General features: G+C 39.7%; 1 protein-coding gene across 2 annotated transcripts; it reads right to left on the bottom strand.

Moving 5' to 3' along the window:
- Positions 1-161: 161 nt before the first annotated feature.
- Positions 162-4,096, bottom strand: LOC147326328 (uncharacterized). 2 transcript variants are annotated; one of them, XM_086302602.1, is made up of 7 exons: positions 3,007-4,096; positions 2,397-2,605; positions 1,820-2,257; positions 1,512-1,717; positions 1,200-1,397; positions 948-1,074; positions 162-869 (listed from the first exon to the last, which is right to left on the bottom strand). In XM_086302602.1, exons 3-5 carry the CDS (start codon positions 2,013-2,015, stop codon positions 1,368-1,370), a joined length of 432 nt encoding a protein of 143 aa, XP_086158728.1. In that variant the 5' UTR covers positions 2,016-2,257; positions 2,397-2,605; positions 3,007-4,096; the 3' UTR covers positions 162-869; positions 948-1,074; positions 1,200-1,367. The 2 variants fall into 2 exon arrangements, 1 of the variants encoding a protein (XP_086158728.1); XR_015130602.1 differs by having other exon boundaries at positions 1,200-1,418; positions 1,512-2,257.
- Positions 4,097-21,391: the final 17,295 nt, after the last annotated feature.

Genomic DNA, 21,391 nt, shown 5'->3' with positions numbered 1-21,391 from the left:
GCGGGTAACAATTAATTTTCTCCAGTGATGATACCTCAGCGAGTCCCTGGTTTGAGATAAAATTTCTTTGTCAGCTTTTATATGAAAATGTATATTTCACAAACGAGTGTGCACCATTCAATTTGGCACACATAGCTGTGCTCACAATCCATCTGATTCCCTTCAGTGGGGTCCCAGAGCTGTCAGCTGGTGAGTCAGTGGGATGCTATGGGTTGTGACAAACTGCAGCAGATGATAGCTGAGAGGTGATGGTGAGCGATTGTGGTGCTCTGTTGGCAGCTGAGAATTTGCCATTATATAAGTAATCCACCACATTTCACCTAAATGCAATTTTTTGTGTTTGGCTACACTTTGCAAAAAAGTTAAAATGTGGCTACCATTTTTGTGAAAACACTCAAATTTGGTTTTTTGAATCACACTGCATAAAAATAAAAAAAAAAATAAAAAAATACACACAGTAAAATAAAAACCAAAACGTAACTGCTACATAAAAGTTGATGATGGGTCCATGAGTTTAACATATTTAGACCATATTTAGACCACTTGTCATAAAAACAAAGAAACTGTCATGGGACCGAACAGACTCAAGTGCAGACTCAGAGTTCTTAGAATGAAAATCAAAAGTTTATTTACAATCACCAGGTGAAATATATACAAAGTGCGGGGGTCGGGGTTGAATTTCAAGAAAATAGGTCGGGGTTCCACGGGAAGGAGGGGGAAGGTCCATACACAAAGTCACTATCACACACACCATGCTCCTCTCCAATGTATACTCCACAGTCATCTTCTGCGAAAACACACTCTCACTCCACACCACCCTGCCAAACTCAGGAATCAAGGGAAGGTAAACAGGAGCAGGTCCAGGGTACCTATGTACAGGGAAACACACAGTCAGAAACAAGCAAGTGATTCGTACAGAGCCTAGGATTTGCTGGGGCTGCACTGACTCAGGTTACTCAATGATCCAACGGGGAGAAGTACTGAGCCACTGCCTTAATAAACAGTGGCCAGAAAACCAGGTTATTGAGCGGCAGGTGGTTAATCACTCCAGGTGTGTGGGCCAAAGGCAGGAACCTGTGACGAGTTCCAGCCAGGCAGGAGATAGGAGAGTGAGATAGAGAGAGCGGAGAAAAACAATAACAACATATGGGCTGACGCTGAGCCAGTCGAAGAGATGCAGTGGTCTTCCGGTTACTCACCAGGCTTGTCAGGATACTGGCGATGAGAGTCCCACAACATTGTCTTATCTAGGACAGCAGCCCGTGGGATCCAGGAGCGCTCTTCAGGGACGTAGCCCTCCAACAAATGCTGGAACTCCCTAACCCCGCCTAAAGTCCATGATGCAAGTAAAGGAGCAGGTTGGAAGCCTATCCACGACCTGGGTGGGTGGAGGGATCCTGGAATGAGGGCACAACGGACTGGAGAGAATAGACTTTACTTGTGAGACGTGCAAAACATTGTGTATTCCTCATGTTGCGTGGGAGTTTGAGTCTTACAGAGACAGGATTTACCAGAACTGAGACTTCAAAAGATCCAACATAGTTTGAGGTGAGCTTCTTGGATTCTGAATGTACCGGGAAGAAACGTGTGGAGAGCCAAACCTGGCCGACGGAGTATTCCGGTGCGGGAGCTCGGTGCTGGTCTGCAATGCGCTTGTTGCGCTCCTTGGTGCGCAGCAGCGCTGCCCGAGTGGCCCACCATACCTGCGCAGATGAGACTGAAGAGGCGGAACAGAATGCTCACCTTTGATTCTGGGAAAAAGCAGTGGTTGAAAACCCAAAAGGCCTCAAATGTGGTTAGAGCGGTGTTATAAGCATACTCAATCCAAGGCAGCTGCTCACTCCAGATGACCTGATTGGATGAGGCGACGCAGGGCAGAGTGGCCTCCAGCTCCGTCTGCCTGCTACTCTATGGATGAAACCTAGAAGAGAGACTGACCTTGGACTAAGGAGCAGAACTCCTTCCAGACCTGAGAAGTAAACTGCGGTTCCCGGCCCAAAACAATGTCCTTCCATGAAGGCAAAAAAACCATGGGTGGTGAGTAGCTGCGCAGTCTCTAAGGCAGTAGAAAGCTTGCATAGGGCCACAAAATGTGCTGCTTTGGAGAAATGATCAACAATAGTAAGAATTGTGTTGTTACCTGCTGAGAGGAGTAGGCCGGTGACAAAATCCAGGGCAATGTGTGACCAGAGCCGGGGAGGTGTTGACAGAGGTTGCAATAATCCCGCAAGTGGCTGATTTGATGGCTTGTTCTGGGCTTGAACAAGGTTGAACAGGCAGTCATATATTAGTGGGCATCCCGGGATAGACCAAAAGAAGTGGCGCTGCAAGAAGGTAGTAGTGCGGTGTACTCCAGGGTGACAGGTGAGGTGGGCTGTGTGAGCACAGTGAGGTACCTGAGACCGGATGGAGACAGGACTGAAAAGCCGCCCCGATGGACCATTTCCAGGGTTCGAGTTGGTTTGCTGGGCTTCCCGATTCTATTTCCCAGGTGACGGCTCAGATTAAGCAAGAGACAGGAAGTACTGGTGCTGGGTTCTGTTTGTTGTCGGTGACGAAAAACTGGTGTGACAAGGCGTCTGGCTTGACTTTGTGAGATCCCGGCCTGTAGGTAATCGAAAAACAGAAACAGGTGAAAAACAGGGCACATCTGGCTTACCGGGCATTCAGTCGCTTAGCTGACTGCAGTCAGTTTTCTCGGTCAGAATCCAGAAATCAATAGAGTAGTCAGCCATACTTCGTCTTCCTTTTTTAAGGTTTAGCAAACGATGTGCGGCTGCTGTCTTGCTGGAGTCTTTGTCAAACACATTCCTAAACTTAGAGAGAAACTCAGAGTAAGCAATTTCTGGGTTGGCTTTAAGAGCAGTCTGAGCTCACTTGATCGTATAATCACACAGTAATTGCACAAAGAAAGTTATTTGCGCTCCATCTTCCCCGTATGGGTGCCTCTGCTGGCAGAAAAAAGTGAACACGGGGTTTGAAATGCTGCACATTTGTCCAACTCACCTGAAAAAGGTGTGGGTAGGTGCCTCTCCAGAGATGCTGATAAGAAGAGACCTTTTGTCAAAGTGAGATGGAAAACTCCCTTTTAAAATAAAGAGACCTCTGGCAGAACCAGGCTCAAGGAAAGGCAGCCATCTGCAATGACCGCTTGGGTGTGAGGTACAGGACAAAGACACGCTGTGGAAGAGAGCTAGTGATGAATAATTAATGATTAAATGCAGTGAGCAGTGTAAAACACAATAGATTTAAATGTATTCAACAGAAAAATGACAAAAAGAACTGAATAACAAGTAATCTCCAGCCAGCCCACTGTCATGGTTCTAGGTCTTTGACCCAGTGTTTAGTGCTTTGTGTTCTGGACTTGTGTGTTTATTTTTGTTTTGCTTATAGTTAATAGTGGGTTATGTTTCCTTGTTTAGTTTTCTTGTTTTATTTCAGGCAACTCATGTTTATTTTACATCGTTTAGTTCCTTTTGTGTTCCCCTCTTGTCCCTCAGTCCTTTCATTGTGTTAGTTTCTACCTTACCAAGTCGGTCTTGTTGTCATGTCCCATCTGTCACAGTCTTCATGCCTGTGTTATGTCTTTAGTGTCCTGCTAGTCTCCCCAACCCGTCCCTTAGTCTTTTCCTCGCTCTCTCCCTCCGTCTTTTGGGCCGATCATGTCTATCTGTCATGTGTTTGTTACTCTTCCCACATCAAGTTGTGTGTTTTGGTCTGCTTCTCACTTTGTTTCCTGCCTTATTTTGACAGTCCCTCATCTCATGTGCATTGTGTTCAGTTTCACTTCCTCTGTCTTGTTATGCCTGATTTGTTACTCCTGTTATCCCAGCTGTTTCCACTTTCCTGATCACCCTGTTGTGTTGTCCCAGTCTCCCCTTTTCATTTGCTGGAACATCAGTTCATCTCATCTCTAGGTTTGCATGACACTCACACTGAATATGGTGGACTAGGAACTGTAATCAACACATGATTTGTTATTAGTAAATAAAAATGTTAAAATTGAGATTTTATCACTGATAAAATAACAGAAAAATAATTTCTCGCTTAGAACCACTCACCCACCCACACACACAGACAGGCATCTTTTTTCCACTTTTCACCTTTTCCCTGTGTTGCTGTCATTGTCCCGGGTCGCTGACCCAGCGTTCTGAGTTTATTGTTATTACTTTCTAGTTTCTTCTGATTTTGTATTAGTTCTTAGGGTTTGGTTCTTCTGTTTAGTGCTTTATTACTCCTACCTGTGTTCTCCCCCCTGTGCTCTGTTCGTGTCCCTGAGTTTGTGTTGTAAAACAGTCTGTGAGTTTCCTGTTTTACTTTGAAGGTCTGTGTCTCATTGTGTCTAATTATGTTCAGCTGTGTTCCCCTCTGGTGTGTCATTCCTTTGTTATCTTGTGTGTATTTATAGTGTGTGCCTGTCTGTATTTGTTGTCGGCTCATCTGTGTAAACCTTGGTAAACCTTCGCGTCTCTCTGCTCTCCATTCTCTGTGTCATCTCTGTGTATCTTCCCATGTCCTCATGTTTTCAGGTTTGTTCATTAGTTTTTCCCAGTCTAGGTTTTAGTTGCTCCCTGTTCCTTATTTCCTGTTTTTGTACTTTGCCATCACTATAAGTAAACGCTCACTCACACTCCAGCAAGTATCTGCATTTTGGGTCCTTTTCTCACAACACCACACGACTGCTGCCCCAGCCGTAACAGTTGCTGCTCTTTTCTGTCTTTTGTAGAGTGGTGTGGTGGTCTGCTGACTTTATAGCTTGTGGAAATTCTGATAAAACAACAGGGATTTAAGATGACTATGATTTTATGTTGATGATTTATGTATAAAAATGTATGGTTAGCAGTAGAACCTCTACTTTCCCACACTGCCAAGTGGTGGGGAGAGCAACACTCGATCTCTTCTGAATCCTCTGAGCCTGAGCATTGACAGAGCTGCTGGGGAGAAAACATTTTTCACTATGAAATATGCATGGTGTATTCAGCACAAAATATGTCACCGCTATTCCAGTCCGAACTGCTTTCCATGATCTGTCTTTTATGAAAAATGCATGTGTTGTTGTGCCTCAGAACTTCAGTGCAGCCAAACTTGAGTTCGATTAGGGAGAAATCAAAGCACAGATTCTCAGCGAGGAATAATTCATCTTCATTGAGATGCGTTTGCTTTCCCAAAACTTGTGTGATAGTGAATAAAGGGGAGATTCTTCTTCTTTTGCACAAGAATCCCCCCATATCCTCAGGCTTAGCATGAAGATACACAAAAGAGAATAACAGCCTGCAATGAATTCCCTTCTGTGTAGAGTCCCCTCTGCAGCATCAGTCCTGAAAATACACTGGTTAATTATTACCACACATAACCAAGGGATAAAAAGTTTGTAGAAAAGCTTCCTATAAAACAAAACACACTTTAATAAAGGATAGAACTAAGTTTTGAAGTGTGGATATTGTGTTTGTCTCTTTCCTTTAAAGGAGTAGATTTATGGACCTGCTGAATTTCTCGTCCTCCACCCCTGACAACTATTAATTACCTACACCTGGATTAGCAATACCTGATCTGCTATAATTAATAACCATAAACCTTTGGGACTTTTAAGTAGCCAGTCACATTTGTTTCTGTGGACACTGATGGACAACCACCTTTAAGGACCGGAACAAGTCAGGCATGTCTAACAAATGGTTAAACACTCCTGTTTTTCCTTGTTTCCTAGCTGCTTTTTTCTTCTTCACAGAAAGCCATGTGATGTGTGCAGAACTGTAGTGCCTCTTTTTCCCACACGCTTAAGGTCTAAGTCTTAATGACCACTTAAGCTAATGTTGTCCAGTAGGCTGCATTTATGGTTTTGAACCTGCAAGTGGTGCTGCAAGCCACTGAACATGTACAAACTATGTTTCTATTCTGCTTCTCCTTCAGCAATCATAGGACAGTGTCTGCAAAACAGAGTAGTACGACAATTAAGACAATGGACGGGACAGAATGAGGCCTTCTGTGTATTCAATTATACTCCCCTCCAGCGCACCGACACCCATACACCCACACATGCCTTATTATTCCCTTCAACTGTTTAACCGCCATCCGCTTAAATTAAAGCCCTTCACCTCCTGTCATTTTATGTTTCCCCATCAAAGAAAAAAACAGCTGAAGAAACCTAAAAAAACAATTGTAGATGGATTTAAATGTTTTGTCTTTTTGTGAGCAGAAAAATCACTCCGTTACTACAACTGCAAGCTTTGTGAGTTTTTTTCTTTGTTTTTGCACTCTTGTTCTAAAATCTCCCATAAGTCTTCACCTAAGTTAAGCTCAGATGATTATGAAGGCCATAGCAATAGCAAATGAATCACATCCTTTTCACAGAGACCCGCCATGCTCAAATTCTTTTCATGGAAGCAACCATGCAGCAATCAGGGTAGAAACCTTTTATATTCAGATAAAGGCTATCATTCAGAAAAAGGTTGTATTGATTTGCAGTAATTGTTCCCTCTCAGGGGACAGCTGAACTCAAGCTAAGCTCCCTATACCACTGCAAAGCTGCCAGGTGCACTCACTATGGGTTTTAGATTTTTCCTTGAATTTGTCACAAGTCTGCATTGAATCATAGCATTAGTTGATGCAAGACATGAATATCAGCTAATCTAATTGCCAACCCACATCTGATATCTTTCTGTCCTTTCAGATTGTCAAATGTCATTTTAAATGAACTACATGCTCTATCTGACTTAATCAGCGCCGTATCCTACCCACAGAACTGACTGACGTGAGAAAAATGGAAAGATCAGTCTTCTTTTCAATGTTATGTTAAAGATAAAACTGATGATTACAACTTGAGTGTGCTTGTCATGACAACTAAAGATGGAGGCTGTAGGTCTTCTCCTCCTTTCACTGCTCACACATTACTGGCTGCTCCAGTTGTCTTAATTAATAGAGAGTGAAATACAGGTCAACTGATATTGACCCATCACAGATGTATTGCTGTTGGCATCTATGAACTCTGTGTACTAATAGTAAAAAATGCATACATTAGGGTAGAAATGGTGTAATCCTATGACATTTGTTCAGCACAAGGGCTCAAATGCCATTACAATTTTTCTGCACGACTTCTGCAGGTCAAAGTAGCATCACAAATGAGCAAATGATGGTGATTAAACGGAGAAGTGTCTTCATGCTCTGCTGTTTAGTTGTTTGTAAAATCTGTTTCTGGAAAGTTGCAACATAACTTCAATACATTGCATTCATAAAAGCAAAGAATATCAGCCAACATAACAATCATCCCTCAAAATTTACACTGTCCTAAAGAATTCAGTGCAGGGCAGCTTTTTTTTGTCATTTACATGTACAGACAAAAGAAACTGGACACTGACATACATTTTTAACATAACAAGCAGGAAAAGTGTAATTTTAAATACTGCAGAGCGTCTTTTTTTTCCTTCTGTTTTTAAAAAAAAAATGTAAATCATAATTTGTCTTAAGTAGATCCACCTGAGCTTTCAGGAAAAAACAAGACTTTTGATGATAAAGTGGATGCTATTTACAGATGAACACCTGGAAAATATGGAAATTCAAAATTGACACGTAAGTAGCATTAAGTATTCTATCAGTTGAACACATATGCAGACAAAACACTGCTGAATGTGTGTGTTTGTGTCTGTCTGTCTGTCCGTCCCTGTTTTCTACACATTCATTTGCTGCCAGCAGCCTTAGTGGCAATTACGAATGACCCGGCTTAATGTAGTGAGGAGATCAGTACACCACGTTAAAAATCATCACACCCTCCCCCACACATATTTAGAAACATATGTGACAGACTTAACAAAGGACTATAGAGCTGAGCATGAAAGCTTGATCATGAACACACTGAGCCAAATCCTACATGTCCATTTAAATCTTAATGTCCGCCATACTCTGTTCCTGTAGGTTTGTCTTTGTGCAGATGAGTCTGGTTCCTATTTTCACCCATTAGGAGCAGCTCTGACTTGATGGTAGGTGACTGATGCTGCTAAAAGAGCCTGGGGCCATGTTCTTGTAAGCATTATAATGTGTGTTTCGTCATGGCAGCACTCACATGAATACTGCAGGCAGAAGGTGGGAACGCAGCAGAATGTGCTGTTGAAAACTGTTGTCATTGCATAAAGCGGGAAGGCACTGGTGGCCCTGTGACCTCAATACAGTGCAAAAACAAACAACCAGATACTGAAATTTAGCTGTTTGCACAGAAAAGGATGGAACTGCATTACTCAACTAATGGGATTTCCAGGGAACACTGAAATCTTGAGAACAAAATATAACAAATCAACCACTTTTAGCACTGTAAATTCCATCCACTATATTGTGAACTACAAAACCCTCATGTGACATACCAAAATCTAGTCTCTAGAACCTGTATGTCCCATACATATAATCCATAAAAGCTTAAAAGCTTCTCAATGCAGCTTGCAGTTGTTGTATTTGTAGCATAGTTTTTGTATATACTTGCTGCATGTTTGTAGCGCATATCTGTACTTAACTGTGTCTATAAGTTGCTGCTGTGTATGTGTAGAAATACAAATAAATCCTGGCAATCTTCAAAAGATACTCGCAAGATATTGATATTCTACCGTACAGTGCAACCTTTTGTGAAGCTTTACGATATTGAATTAGGGGATCAAGAGTTCTTTACACAATTCATATCCATTGACATTTTGTGGGCTCACGGGTTGCACATTTGTGCCCCAGTGGAGAAAGCAATCGATGGCCTCAGCATTTCTCTGTGGACCAACGCTATTGTGCAGGACAGGACCGTGTTTGCCACACAAGGCAGCATCCTGTCCCTGTGCAGCCAATGGAAGAGCTGTTGCACAAAACTCTGTAGATGCACACAACGGGAAAAGGTGGTCAAGATGCTGCTTACTCATCTATTCTGCTCACGTTTGGACCAAGAAGGCAGACAGACAACACAGGGAGGGTGGGAGCCTCCTTCACAGCTAAAACCCCCAGATGTCATGGAGGGGGCAACGCATCATTGCCATGGAAACCAACCCTCAGTAATATTTGATTTTGATCATCAGCAAGGCTTTGATGAGATCCCACTCGCCTGCTTTCTGCTCTCCAGGTGACAGGATTTTCAAAGTTGGGAAGCAACCTGGAACAGATTGTAGTCATTCAGCTCTTGTAGGGACTAGAATTAGATTTAGCTCTGGTGATAATTGAACTGGGGAAAAGATGACTCCATTGTGATGTTTTCTCCTTTCCTTTCCATATGGGGTGCTTCTCAATCAACAGTTGTGCGCATTAACTTGGGCACCCCTGTACAAACTGCATATTTAGTTGATTTTTTTTTTTTAAGCAAAGTAAACCACAAAACCAGACAACAAAACTAAACATTGGGTAGGACAAGCTTTCTGGAACCAGTGAAAAAATACATGGTTTCTGCAGCACATTTTGTAATGAATGAATGTGAAAGAGGCAAGATGTTAGTTTGTTTATTTTTTCTGTATTAACTCCCTGTTTTGCAATCAATAAAAAGATTTTCTCACACCCCAAGGTATTTGAAGTGAGTGAACCATGGCCATAATTAAAAAGATTTTGTGTTCAGTGCTCTATATTAATCATCTGTGAAAGGCTTAAAGATATTCACCCATACTTCATCACTCTTCAGTGATAGCCCTCTTATAACGCTTCAGCTTGTTCTTTAAAATAGTTGGTGAATTTTGTGCTGTGCTTTAGGTCATTGTCCTGTTGAATGAGTTAACTTCTGATGAGTTTTATTTTCTTAAGGTGGGCAAATTTTGCTTATTTCCTGTTCCATAATTTTATTCATCAGCTCTGGTATTTGAGTAGCTTTCTATATGACAGCTACTGAAATATGAGTAAAAGAAATTGCTGTTTATGTTTATGCTGTTTTCATTACGTGAGACTTTGTCCACATTTACTATGAGTCGCACCAGTGTAATAGTGTGTGATGACTAATTGATATTTGCATATATCTTTAGATAGAAATATATATTTCTTGAAATTAAGTGGAAGTGCAATGGATCTTTTATAGTGCCCTTCAAAGAACCCAAGGTACCTTAACACTAAAATTCAAAGGCCAAAAGACTCAGTGAATAAGTGACATTTCAACTGTTTTTGTAAATGCATGAGACAGGACATTGTAGATCTTAGATGGGAGCCTGTTTCAGTGAGTGCTGCCAGTCTGTCCCTAAAAGACTGCAGTCTGCTGTGGTGGATGAAAAGTCCTTGTGCATGGAACACAGAGTCTGGGAGGTATAGAGAAAGAAAAGGCACAATAAGTACTAGGACCGAGCTCAAGTGGAGATTTGTAAGTAAAGAGGAGGATTTCATAGGAGATACAGAATTTAACTGGGAGCGATTGAGCATATATAAGGTTGGGAAGTGAGAACTTTAGCAACTTAGTTTTCAACCTACTATAGCTTGTCTGGACCTCTGGAAAGCAGACCGCACAGGACACCATTGTTGTAGTCAAGGCAGAAGATGTTAAAGACCTGAATGATGGTTTGAACTGCAGAACGTTAGAGAGTTATGGCTGAAGGTGGTAAAAGTCAGATTTATAGATGAGAATGATGTGTGACAAGGAGAAGGTAGAGTCCAAAATCATACCCAAGCTGCAGACCTCCAAAGATAGTGAGATAGAGCAGCCATTGACCATTGATATTGAATGACTGACCTCTGCCTTGATATGTCAAGGCAGAGGTCAGACATTCTTTGGAGAAGCGAGAATGTGTAACAATGTGTTCTCATCAGAATCCCAGTATGAATGCTCTCTGTGCACAACATGAACCTGGTTTATCCAGGTGTTGTTTTGCAGGCTTCAGGACCTTTGTGATGAGCTTTCAGGTAGGTTTCCTACACTGAAGACTCTCTTAAAACCTGCTTTGTGGATCAGCTTTCACAGTTCCATTTAATTCTCTGATATTTCAGAGAGTGAAAACTGGAAACTGGAAGGTCACTTGGATAAATTTTTAGCCATTTCCTACTTTGTAGGCATGAACCTCACTTCAATATAAGTTCTTCTGCCAGTTTCTTAGAGGACATTATGGGTGTTGTAGATTACTAAAAGGTCTGAACATTCAGAGATTTGATTTAAGTCTGAAGTGGTGTGAGCTTACAATGCCTGATAACAATTCTTGACGTACTTTAGGAGGACTAAACAGAAAGTTAAAGCTCATTAGCACAATGTTGCCCACATTTTGTCACATGGCACAATTAGGTGAGGCAACTTTTGCATACAACTACGCATATTTTTCCCAGGCACCTCTCAATGCTAAAATACCAGCTCACAATATGTAACATGTACCCAGTGCACAGTGAAATACTGTGCAATCACTGCTCAAATGTGGTGCCGAATTACATCATTACCAATAGGCAGAGCTACAGAAAACAACACACCTGAGTCATGAACAACATAAAGATTACTGTATCTAATACTGTGCACAAACCCTACTGCCTGCAATATGAACCTTTGTGTCTAGACGCCCATTACCCGCCTGCACCTAAAACAGTGGAATCAATACCATTGCAGGGAGTCATAATGGCCCAATTACTGTTTGTAGGTTTGTCAATGCCACGTCTCTGAGGACGCCTGCAAAAGGCCACACAAGCATGCAGTGTGCAGAGTAATGCCATAAATTTATAATGGTGTGAACATGTTTGTGTGTTGGATTTTAGTTTTTGAACTGCAGCACTGTGACATTTAGAAGAAAAACGTAAGCAAGCTGCTGTGTTAAGGCCTACGCTCATGTTGTGGCACTGGGCTTGAAAAGACAACAGAAACTACTCCCGGTGCACTTGAATGTAAGCTAAGATAATATGTCAAATATAGCTGGAGGATAACATTGCTGACCTCTTCTCCACTTGATTCTATATTAAAGGTTTTTCAGACTAATAAGGTATTTTATTTCAAATTAAAAAGGCAAAAGCAAAACCTTAAGATTTTAGAGTAAACACTTTTTGTTATTGGCTGAACAGACAGACTGTCTCGTAGCATTGCACTTTAAGATCTAGATGCAACTGTGCAAATATGTGCTTTTTAATGTTTGACAACATGTATCTTTTTATCCTGTCAGTAGCCCTTTCATGTGTTTTTACAGATGGTATCTTTAGGAATAGAAATGGACTTTTAGTTTACCGACAAATAGTTATAACTGCAAAAGAATAATAATTTGAATTCTTAGTTTGAGTGGCCGATATCATTTTCACCTTTCTGAGTTCACCTTGTGAGTGTCCTCATTGCAAAATGTGCTACTACACATCTACTGTACAGGTCTTCATAAATGAGTATACCAAAGCCTAGTCTGAAGGTGAGTTTGTCACATCTTTATGTATTTGTGACTCTAATATGCCTCTGCCCCACTACTGAAGTTCTCTTTCCACATCTTTATCTTTATTTTATTTATTTATTTTTCCCCATGGTATGTGATCCTATTGTGTTTTTTCTTTATTTGATGAAAGTGTGCAATCAATTTCATCACAGCTCTCGTGGTCCATGATGAGATTTTTTTTAGCTTTATTTTTGTCTTCACCATTATAAATAGCCCAGCTGTCCATTTTCTTTTTTTTTTTCTTCTTCTTCTTTTTTTTCAACAGTTTTCATTAAAAGAATTAATACTGTTTACTTACTTATCTGTATTTAAGGGACAGGAAGGTAAAAATCTAACATAAGCCTCCTATCCCCCTGTATGCTGGCCTCTCTCTGGAGGTCTGTGGTTGGGGAATTATAGGCAGGCTGTAAGAGGCATCTTTTTGGGACCATTAGTCAAAGACGGGGACACTATCAAGGCTTTGATTATAGTGGTATGGAATATTCTCCCAGGATCCACTCTTCTTTGTGCCATTCATCAATTACCACCACTGCAGCAGCAACATAGTCGCTATTGTTCATGTGCATTTAAACACAGCAATACAGACACACACACACACGCACACACATGCACACGAGTGGATGTATACACATTATGCAGAGCATGCACAAGCACTCTCAGACATCCATGCCCATTATCACATACAGGCACTGAGGCATGTGCATGCACACACATGCAAATGGCAGGTGAAATGGTATGTGTGTACCCACCTGGTGTCTTCACACAAATGCAAAACTGTTCCAGAGGGTAAGCGTGCTGGAGTTTTCTGTTTATGATTACCAGATCCTGGTACTGTTCAATACCATGGCAACACTACTGAGCCAGAATAGTTAATCAATAACTAGGTGGCTAAGTAAACACTGAAAAGATATTCATGGATTGCAGAAGATGACTCCTAATGATGCTGGTAATTTTTAGCTAATCAGGTTAAGGGCCATGGTGGCATGGGGAGGCTTGTATCAGTCAGCATGGGTCTGCTGCCAACAGTAATTACTGCGGCTTATTAAAAAAGCCTCACCTCTGCTAATTTCAGTCAATGAAACTTTGGACCATATGCCGGTATGTTATACTGCATCACTTTTAATAGGTTTTTTTTTTTTTTTTTTTTTTTTTTTTTTTTTGCCTGTCCCGTTTGGCTCTTTTGCCATCAGAATTGTTGTCTAAAGGCAAAGAAAGATGCCCAACGGATTTACTTTACCAAACTGACCATCCCAGCCTTGCCGTAATGGTCCATTTGATTCACCTTTTATTGTTTATTTTATTTTCACTTACTGAATACGGGACAGACTTGACTGGGGGAAAGAAGGGGAGAAAAAAAGAGGGAAAGAGAAACAGCTGAGAAGAGGGACGGGGGAGAAGGGCAAAAGACAAAAACCAACAGAACGGGCAGAGAAAAAAAATGCATATATCAATCACCTGGATCACCTGCTGAGAAAGAAAAAAGAAAGCAAGCAGAAGAGAACAAGAGTAATAGAATAAACAACATCACAATGATATATGGGAATATGACAGTAAATACTAAATGTTAAACATTATTGTGCAGCACCTAAGATCAACAGAACACAGTGTGCTTTGAGGTAGGAGCCAAAAAGGGTGTAGTTTGTGGGTGTGATCACCCGTGTGTACACCTGTGAGCATGGACGCGCTTGTTTTTTGTTTTTTTAAAAGGTTCCTTCATGTAATAATCTGCTAGAGGGTGTGGGGGGGCCACAGCCCCGTCCTCCAGGGCGTGAAGCAGAGTTGAATAAGTAATGATATACTGATAAAGGATGCAACAACTAACGAGATATGTGTTTGTGTGTTTCTGCCATATGGTTCATAAATGCAACATGCTAACCAAGATTAACTTTACAAGCTCGTGTCAAAAAACAGCAACATGTGCAGTCTGCAAAGCAATGACATAACAGCAAATGTGTCTTTTATATACAGCCTATGGTACAAAAAAGCATTTACTGACCATAGCAAACAGCTGTAAATGAAGATGTATACAACTGTAACCATGCATATACCAAACTATTGTAAAACTGTGCCAAACAAACAACCTTGATTAAATTTCAGAACCAGCTTTTCTGACGGGAACTTTGTGATCAAACAGTAAGTAACCTAACCAGACCCTTTCCTTGTAAGTGCAGCATGCACATTTCAACCTCATGTCCAGCACTGTGTGAAACCTCGTATATTTGATGTGCATTATACCAATATTTAATAAATGGATTCATTTGCAACAGCAAATATAAACGAAGGAATGGTAAGAGACTTTTCTGCGGTAAAGACAAAAACAGTCAAAGAATCAGAAACGCATTTACATTATTACCATATTTGTGTTTTTGTATAACCCAACAGTTTACAGCACAGCAGGCTAATCTCTCTCATTTGTGTTTGGTACACATGATATCACATGCTCATCCACCACTGGACACCTAAACAAGGATACTCACCTGTACAGTAAATGACATAACAGATACAGTGTGTGATGCAGACCTAGACTTTTCAGAAAAATAAATCTGACCCCCAACCCCCAACCCATACCCCCAAGGCAGAAAAGGCAGCTTCACAGTTCATTTGTCAGTTTACAGATCACTAGCTGCTCTAAAAGACACAAAAGGCCTCAAACCCCAGACCTGGCACAGCAGGACACAGCACATGACTGCCTGTAGGTAGTGGAAATGTGTATGCTGAAAGATACATTCCCTAATATCATTGTGTGTTAAGTGTGTGCTTGTGTTAAAGACGCAGGCTATTCAAATAATATGGTCGCATATCTATTGGACACTATACTCAGAAACATATTTTTCCTGGAAGTCACAATTGGTGCTACATTTAACATTTTAGGGTATTTCTTTCAAACATCAACTTCTATATCAGTGTAGCTGTTATAGTGTGTGTGTGTGTGTGTGTGTGTATTTTATTGGGAACTGTGCAAAAATAATGCTAACTAGAAAAATTTGCATTTCCTGCGAAAATGCAGTGTGGATGCTTAAAGCTGAAGCTGTATGCAAAAAGTAGCTGAAAAAGCTGAAAAGTTGCAGAAATTGTAAAAACTTTGCAGAAGCAAAAGAAGTTTGCTAAAATGGAATAACTTAGCAGAACTGCAATATCTTAGAGGAAACATAATACTTGGCAGAAATACAATAGCATAGCAGAATTTAGCAGAAATATTGTAACTTACCAGAAACATGATAACTTCTCAAAAATACAAGAATTTAGGAGAAATAGTATAAGATAACAGAAAGAATATATTTAGCCAAAAATACTTAAACATTACAGAAACACTATGATTTAGAAAAATAGTACAACAGAGCAGAAATATTGTGATTTACCAGAGACACTGTGATGAACTATGAATATTGTAATTTTAAATTGAGACTATGTTTTAGCACAAATATTATAATTTGGCAGAAATACTATAATTTAGCAGAAATACCATATTAAGCACAAATCCTATAAAAAGCAGAAATGGTATGATTAAGCACAAATACTACATTTAGTAGAAATACTTTGTTTTAGCACAAATCCCATAAAAAGCAGAAATACTGTACTATGATTTAGTAGAAAAACTATAATTAATCAGAAATACTAAATTTAGCAGAAATACTATATTAAGCACAAATACTATGAAAAGCAGAAATAGTATGATTAAGCATAAATACTACATTTAGCAGAAATACTATATTAAGCACAAATCCTATAAAAGCAGAAATAGTATATTAAGCACAAATCTTATAAAATAGCAGAAATAGTATGATTTAGCACAATAGTAATAAGTTAAACAGAAAAATTGGAAAAGCAAAATGGACAGCTGAAAAAATGCTGAACATGCTGAGGGTCCCTCAAATATACTTGTTAAATGACAAAAATCTGCAAAAACATTTATTACAGCCACACAATCACAAATATGTACACATGAGGAAACACACATGCACAGAGAGACCCACACACAAGATCCAATTCAGTCAACCAGTCTAAATATATTGAATTTAAATCTTAGAATGAGATCATCCCATTAAAAGCCTTTCTCTCTCTCTCTCTCTCTCTCTCTCTCTCTCTGTCACACACACACACACACACACACACACACACACACACACACACACACACACACACACACACACACACACACACACAGGGAGAGAGAAGTAAGTTTCTAGGTCAGCCTGGGAGCTGCTGAATTTGAATCCACCAATCAGAGAGGCTGTGCACTTTTCCCCACCAAAACAGGTGCATCTGTTTACACACGCAGCAGCACAGAGAGACACAGGATTTTTGCAGTCTATTTCTCATAGTGACGACTCCCCTCAAACAAATGACCGTAATTTCCTAACCGTAGGGGCTAGAACGGTCATTCTTACACCGTTTTGTTCAGAAGAGATGGGGGAATCTTCAAGTGTTGACAATTTAATATTAAAATATGAATTTTTAGAGATATATGACATGGATGACTTGTTGACTTAGAAGCCACGAATTCCCCAATATGCAAATTTGAATGCCTGAGACCACATATGTGATTGGCTGGCTGGGAAGCCGTGCAGGCCCTGATTTGTGGATTTGAATTCCTCAGCCCTCAGATATGATTGGCTGGCTTAGAAGCCACGAAGGCCCCAATATGCAAATTTGAATGCCTCAGGACACTTATTTGATTGGCTGGGAAACTGTGCAGGCCCTGATTTGAAAATTTGAATGTCTCAGTCCTCACAGAGGATTGGCTGCCTGGGGACCTGGCAGAAATATATAGAAATACTATTATTAAGCATAAATACTACATTTAGTAGAAATACTATGTTTTAGCACAAATATTATAAAAAGAAGAAAAACTATAATTTAGCAGAAATACTATATTAAGCACAAATCCTATGAAAAGCAGAAATAGTATGATTTAGCAGAAATACTGTATTTAGCACAAGTACCGAAAAGTACCAGAAATACTATGATTTAGCAGAATAGTAATAACTTATTGAAACACAAATGCACAGAGGGACACACAAACACAGGCTCTAATCCAGTCAACCAGTCTAACTATGTTCAATTTAAATCCTACAATGACATGCTGCCAAATAAGGGCAGGGTCCTCTCTCTCCCACTAAACACACACACACACACACACACACACACACACACACACACACACACACACACACACACACAGGGAGAGAGGACTAAGTTTCTAGGTCAGCCTGGGAGCTGCTGAATTTGAATCCACCAATCAGAGAGGCTGTTTACGTTTTCCCGCCAAAACAGGTGCATCTTTTTACACACGCAGCACAGAGACATAGACCTGCTTCTTTCAGTTTATTTCACATAGTGAGGATTCCCCTCAAACAAATGACCATAATTTCCTAACCATAGGGGCTAGAGCGGTCATTCTTACACCGTTTTGTTCAGAAGAGATGGGGGAATCTTCAAGTGTTGACAATTTATCATTAAAATATGAATTTTTAGAGATATATGACATGGATGACTTGTTGACTTAGAAGCCACGAATTCCCCAATATGCAAATTTGAATACCTGGAGCCCACATACATGATTGGCTGGCTGGGAAGCTGTGCAGGCACTGATTTGTGGATTTGAATTCCTCAGCCCTCAGATATGATTGGCTGGCTTAGAAGCCATGAAGGCCCCAATATGCAAATTTGAATGCCTCAGGACACTTATATGATTGGCTGGGAAACCGTGCAGGCCCTGATTTGAAAATTTGAATGTCTCAGTCCTCACAGAGGATTGGCTGCCTGGGGACCTGGCAGAAATATATAGAAATACTATGATTAAGCATAAATACTACATTTAGTAGAAATACTATGTTTTAGCACAAATACTATAAAAAGCAGAAATACTATAATTTAGCAGAAATACCATATTAAGCACAAATCACATAAAAAGCAGAAATACTATATTAAGCACAAATTCTATAAAAAGCAGAAATACTATATTAAGCACAAATCCTATTAAAAGCAGAAATACTATATTAAGCACAAATCTTATGAAATAGCAGAAACAGTATGATTTAGCACAATAGTAATAAGTTAAACAGAAAAATTGGAAAAGCAAAATGGACAGCTGAAAAAATGCTGAACATGCTGAGGGTCCCTCAAATATACTTGTTAAATGAAAAAATCAGCAAAAAAATGCACAGGGAGAGAGAAGTAAGTTTCTAGGTCAGCCTGGGAGCTGCTGAATTTGAATCCACCAATCAGAGAGCCTGTGTACTTTTTCCCGCCAAAACAGGTGCATCTTTTTACACACGCAGCAGAGAGAGGCACAGGATTATTGCAGCCTATTTCTCATAGTGAGGACTCCCCTCAAACAAATGACCATAATTTCCAAACTGTAGGGGCTAGAGCGGTCATTCTTACACCGTTTTGTTCAGAAGAGATGGGGGAATCTTCCAGTGTTAACAATTTATCATTAAAATGTGAATTTTTAGAGATATACGACATGGATGACTTGTTGACTTAGAAGCCACGAATTCCCCCAATATGCAAATTTGAATGCCTGAGGCCACATATATGATTGGCTGCCTGGGAAGCCGTGCAGGCCCTGATTTGTGGATTTGAATTCCTCAGCCCTCAGATATGATTGGCTGGCTTAGAAGCCATGAAGGCCCCAATATGCAAATTTGAATGCCTCAGGACACATATATGATTGGCTGGGAAACCGTGCAGGCCCTGATTTGAAAATTTGAATGTCTAAGTCCTCACAGAGGATTGGCTGCCTGGGGACCTGGCAGAAATATATAGAAATACTATGATTAAGCATAAATACTACATTTAGTAGAAATACTATGTTTTAGCACAAATACTATAAAAAGCAGAAATACTATAATTTAGCAGAAATACTATATTAAGCACAAATCCTATAAAAAGCAGAAATACTATATTAGGCACAAATCCTATAAAAAGCAGAAATAGTATGATTAAGCATAAATACTACATTTAGTAGAAATACTATGTTTTAGCACAAATAGTATAAAAAGCAGAAATATTATAATTTAGCACAAATAGTATAAAAAGCAGAAATATTATAATTTAGCACAAATAGTATAAAAAGCAGAAATACTACATTTAGTAGAAATACTATGTTTTAGCACAAATAGTATAATAAAGCAGAAATACTATAATTTAGCAGAAATACTGTATTTAGCACAAGTACCGAAAAGTACCAGAAATACTATGATTTAGCAGAATAGCAATAACTTACAAAATTACAAATATGGAGGCATATTGAAACAGAAATGCAGAGAGGGACACACAAACACAGGCTCTAATCCAGTCAATCAGTCTAACTATATTCAATTTAAATCCTACAATGACATGCTGCCAAATAAGGGTAGGGTTCTCTCTCTCCCACTAAACACACACACACACACACACACACACACACACACACACACACACACACACACACAGACAGACACAGAGGGAGAGAGCTGCCGAATTTAAATCCACCAATCAGAGTGGCTGTTTACGTTTTCCCGCCAAAAAAGGTGCATCTTTTTACACACGCAGCAGAGAGAGGCACAGGATTATTGCAGTCTATTTCTCATAGTGAGGACTCCCCTCAAACAAATGACCATAATTTCCTAACCGTAGGGGCTAGAACGGTCATTCTTACACCGTTTTGTTCAGAAGAGATGGGGGAATCTTCCAGTGTTTACAATTTATCATTAAAATATGAATTATTAAAGATATTTGACTTCTAATGCACCATAACTGAGTAGAGCGAAGCAAAAACTGCCTTGACTTGCCCTCAAACAACGCTTTGTAACTCTAAATCTATTTGGAGTATCGATATCATTCTTTCACCGTAAGAGACAGCAGGCTTTGGTGAACAGTCATGGAAATTTTCAGGTCTCTGTGGAAATCCAAAACAAAGTTATGACGAGAGAAAAAAGTGGTTCATTTCCAGAGTTTTAAATCTGAAGAAATCTGAGCGAAGGACGAATTTCCTACCCTCAAACAAGTCCAACTCATTTCAGAACGGTAATAGGTGAGAAAGAAATTCTTGAATTGTGAGCGTCAGGGGTGTCTGAAGATATTCGGGGACAAGCCTCATGTCTTAAAGTCGCTTCGTTAAGGAGATATGACGATTCGAATATGCCTCTTATTACAGAAATCCAGCCGTGATTTTGAACAAACTCTCCATTGACTTTATATGGAGAGTTTTCTGACCTTGTGTTGGTCTGAGGAGATTTGCCAAAATTCTATAAATCCCACAACAATGATAGTGACATTTTCTGAAAGCCAGCAAAAATACCTACGTTTTGATGTATAATTTGTGGAAGTTGAGTGAAAATTGAGCAAGTAGCAAGAAGTTGTTCGGACATGAAGTGAAAATTGCAAAACCTTCAGTGACACACTGGAAGCCAAGAGCATAGCAACCATAACAACGCATGTATTTTGTGAAAAATCATAATTTTGCAACTCAAAACTTTAAGGGGCATAAAAGTAAAACGGTAAAAGATTTGAAAAAGCTGATTTATACCTGAATAGCCCAATAATTTGAGAACATTTTAAAGTTTGAATGGTTGTTCTAGGTGAAAATATGAGGAAGTAGTTAAGTTTCAAAAACAAGCAAATTTTAGCAGAATTGCTGAAGTTTCCCATTCATTTCAATGGGACAAATTAAAGGAAAAAAGTGGAATATTTTAAAAAGTATAATAGTTAAAAATACCAAAAGATATAGCCGGAAAGAGCAAAAATAGCAGAATAGTTTAAAATTTGAATGGTGAAAATCGGCTGAAAATTGTGGAAGTAGTTCTACGGCGAAAAGTGTACGGAAGCAACTAGAATAAAGTACTAGAAAAACTAGAAAAATTTGCATTTCCTGCGAAAATGCAGTGTGGATGCTTAAAGCTGAAGCTGTATGCAAAAAGTAGCTGAAAAAGCTGAAAAGTTGCAGAAATTGTAAAAACTTTGCAGAAGCAAAGGAACTTTGCTAAAATGGAATAACTTAGCAGAACTGCAATCACTTAGAGGAAACTGTAAAGCTGAAGCTGTCTGCTGAAAATAGTTGAAAATAGCTGAAGAAGCTGAAGAAATCAAAGTCAGTG

Source organism: Aulonocara sp. 'chitande type north' Nkhata Bay, linkage group LG7, assembly GCF_057382095.1.
Source record: "Aulonocara sp. 'chitande type north' Nkhata Bay isolate Kocher_YH1m ecotype deep benthic linkage group LG7, A_spYH_male_GT1.1, whole genome shotgun sequence".
Taxonomy (NCBI): Eukaryota; Metazoa; Chordata; class Actinopteri; order Cichliformes; family Cichlidae; genus Aulonocara; species Aulonocara sp. 'chitande type north' Nkhata Bay.
The sequence above is the reverse complement of the archived record's forward strand: the minus strand, read 5'-3'. Positions and strand labels throughout refer to the sequence as shown.

Excerpts from the sequence above, each read along its gene's own strand:
- LOC147326328 (XM_086302602.1), bottom strand. The coding sequence starts at position 2,015 with ATGGAAGGACATTGTTTTGGGCCGGGAACCGCAGTTTACTTCTCAGGT. Across the intron at positions 1,718-1,819 it reads GAGCAGCTGCCTTGGATTGA|TCTCATCTGCGCAGGTATGG; the intron begins GTATGCTTATAA and ends CCGCCTCTTCAG. Across the intron at positions 1,398-1,511 it reads CTTTTGAAGTCTCAGTTCTG|GATCCCTCCACCCACCCAGG; the intron begins GTAAATCCTGTC and ends CCCTCATTCCAG.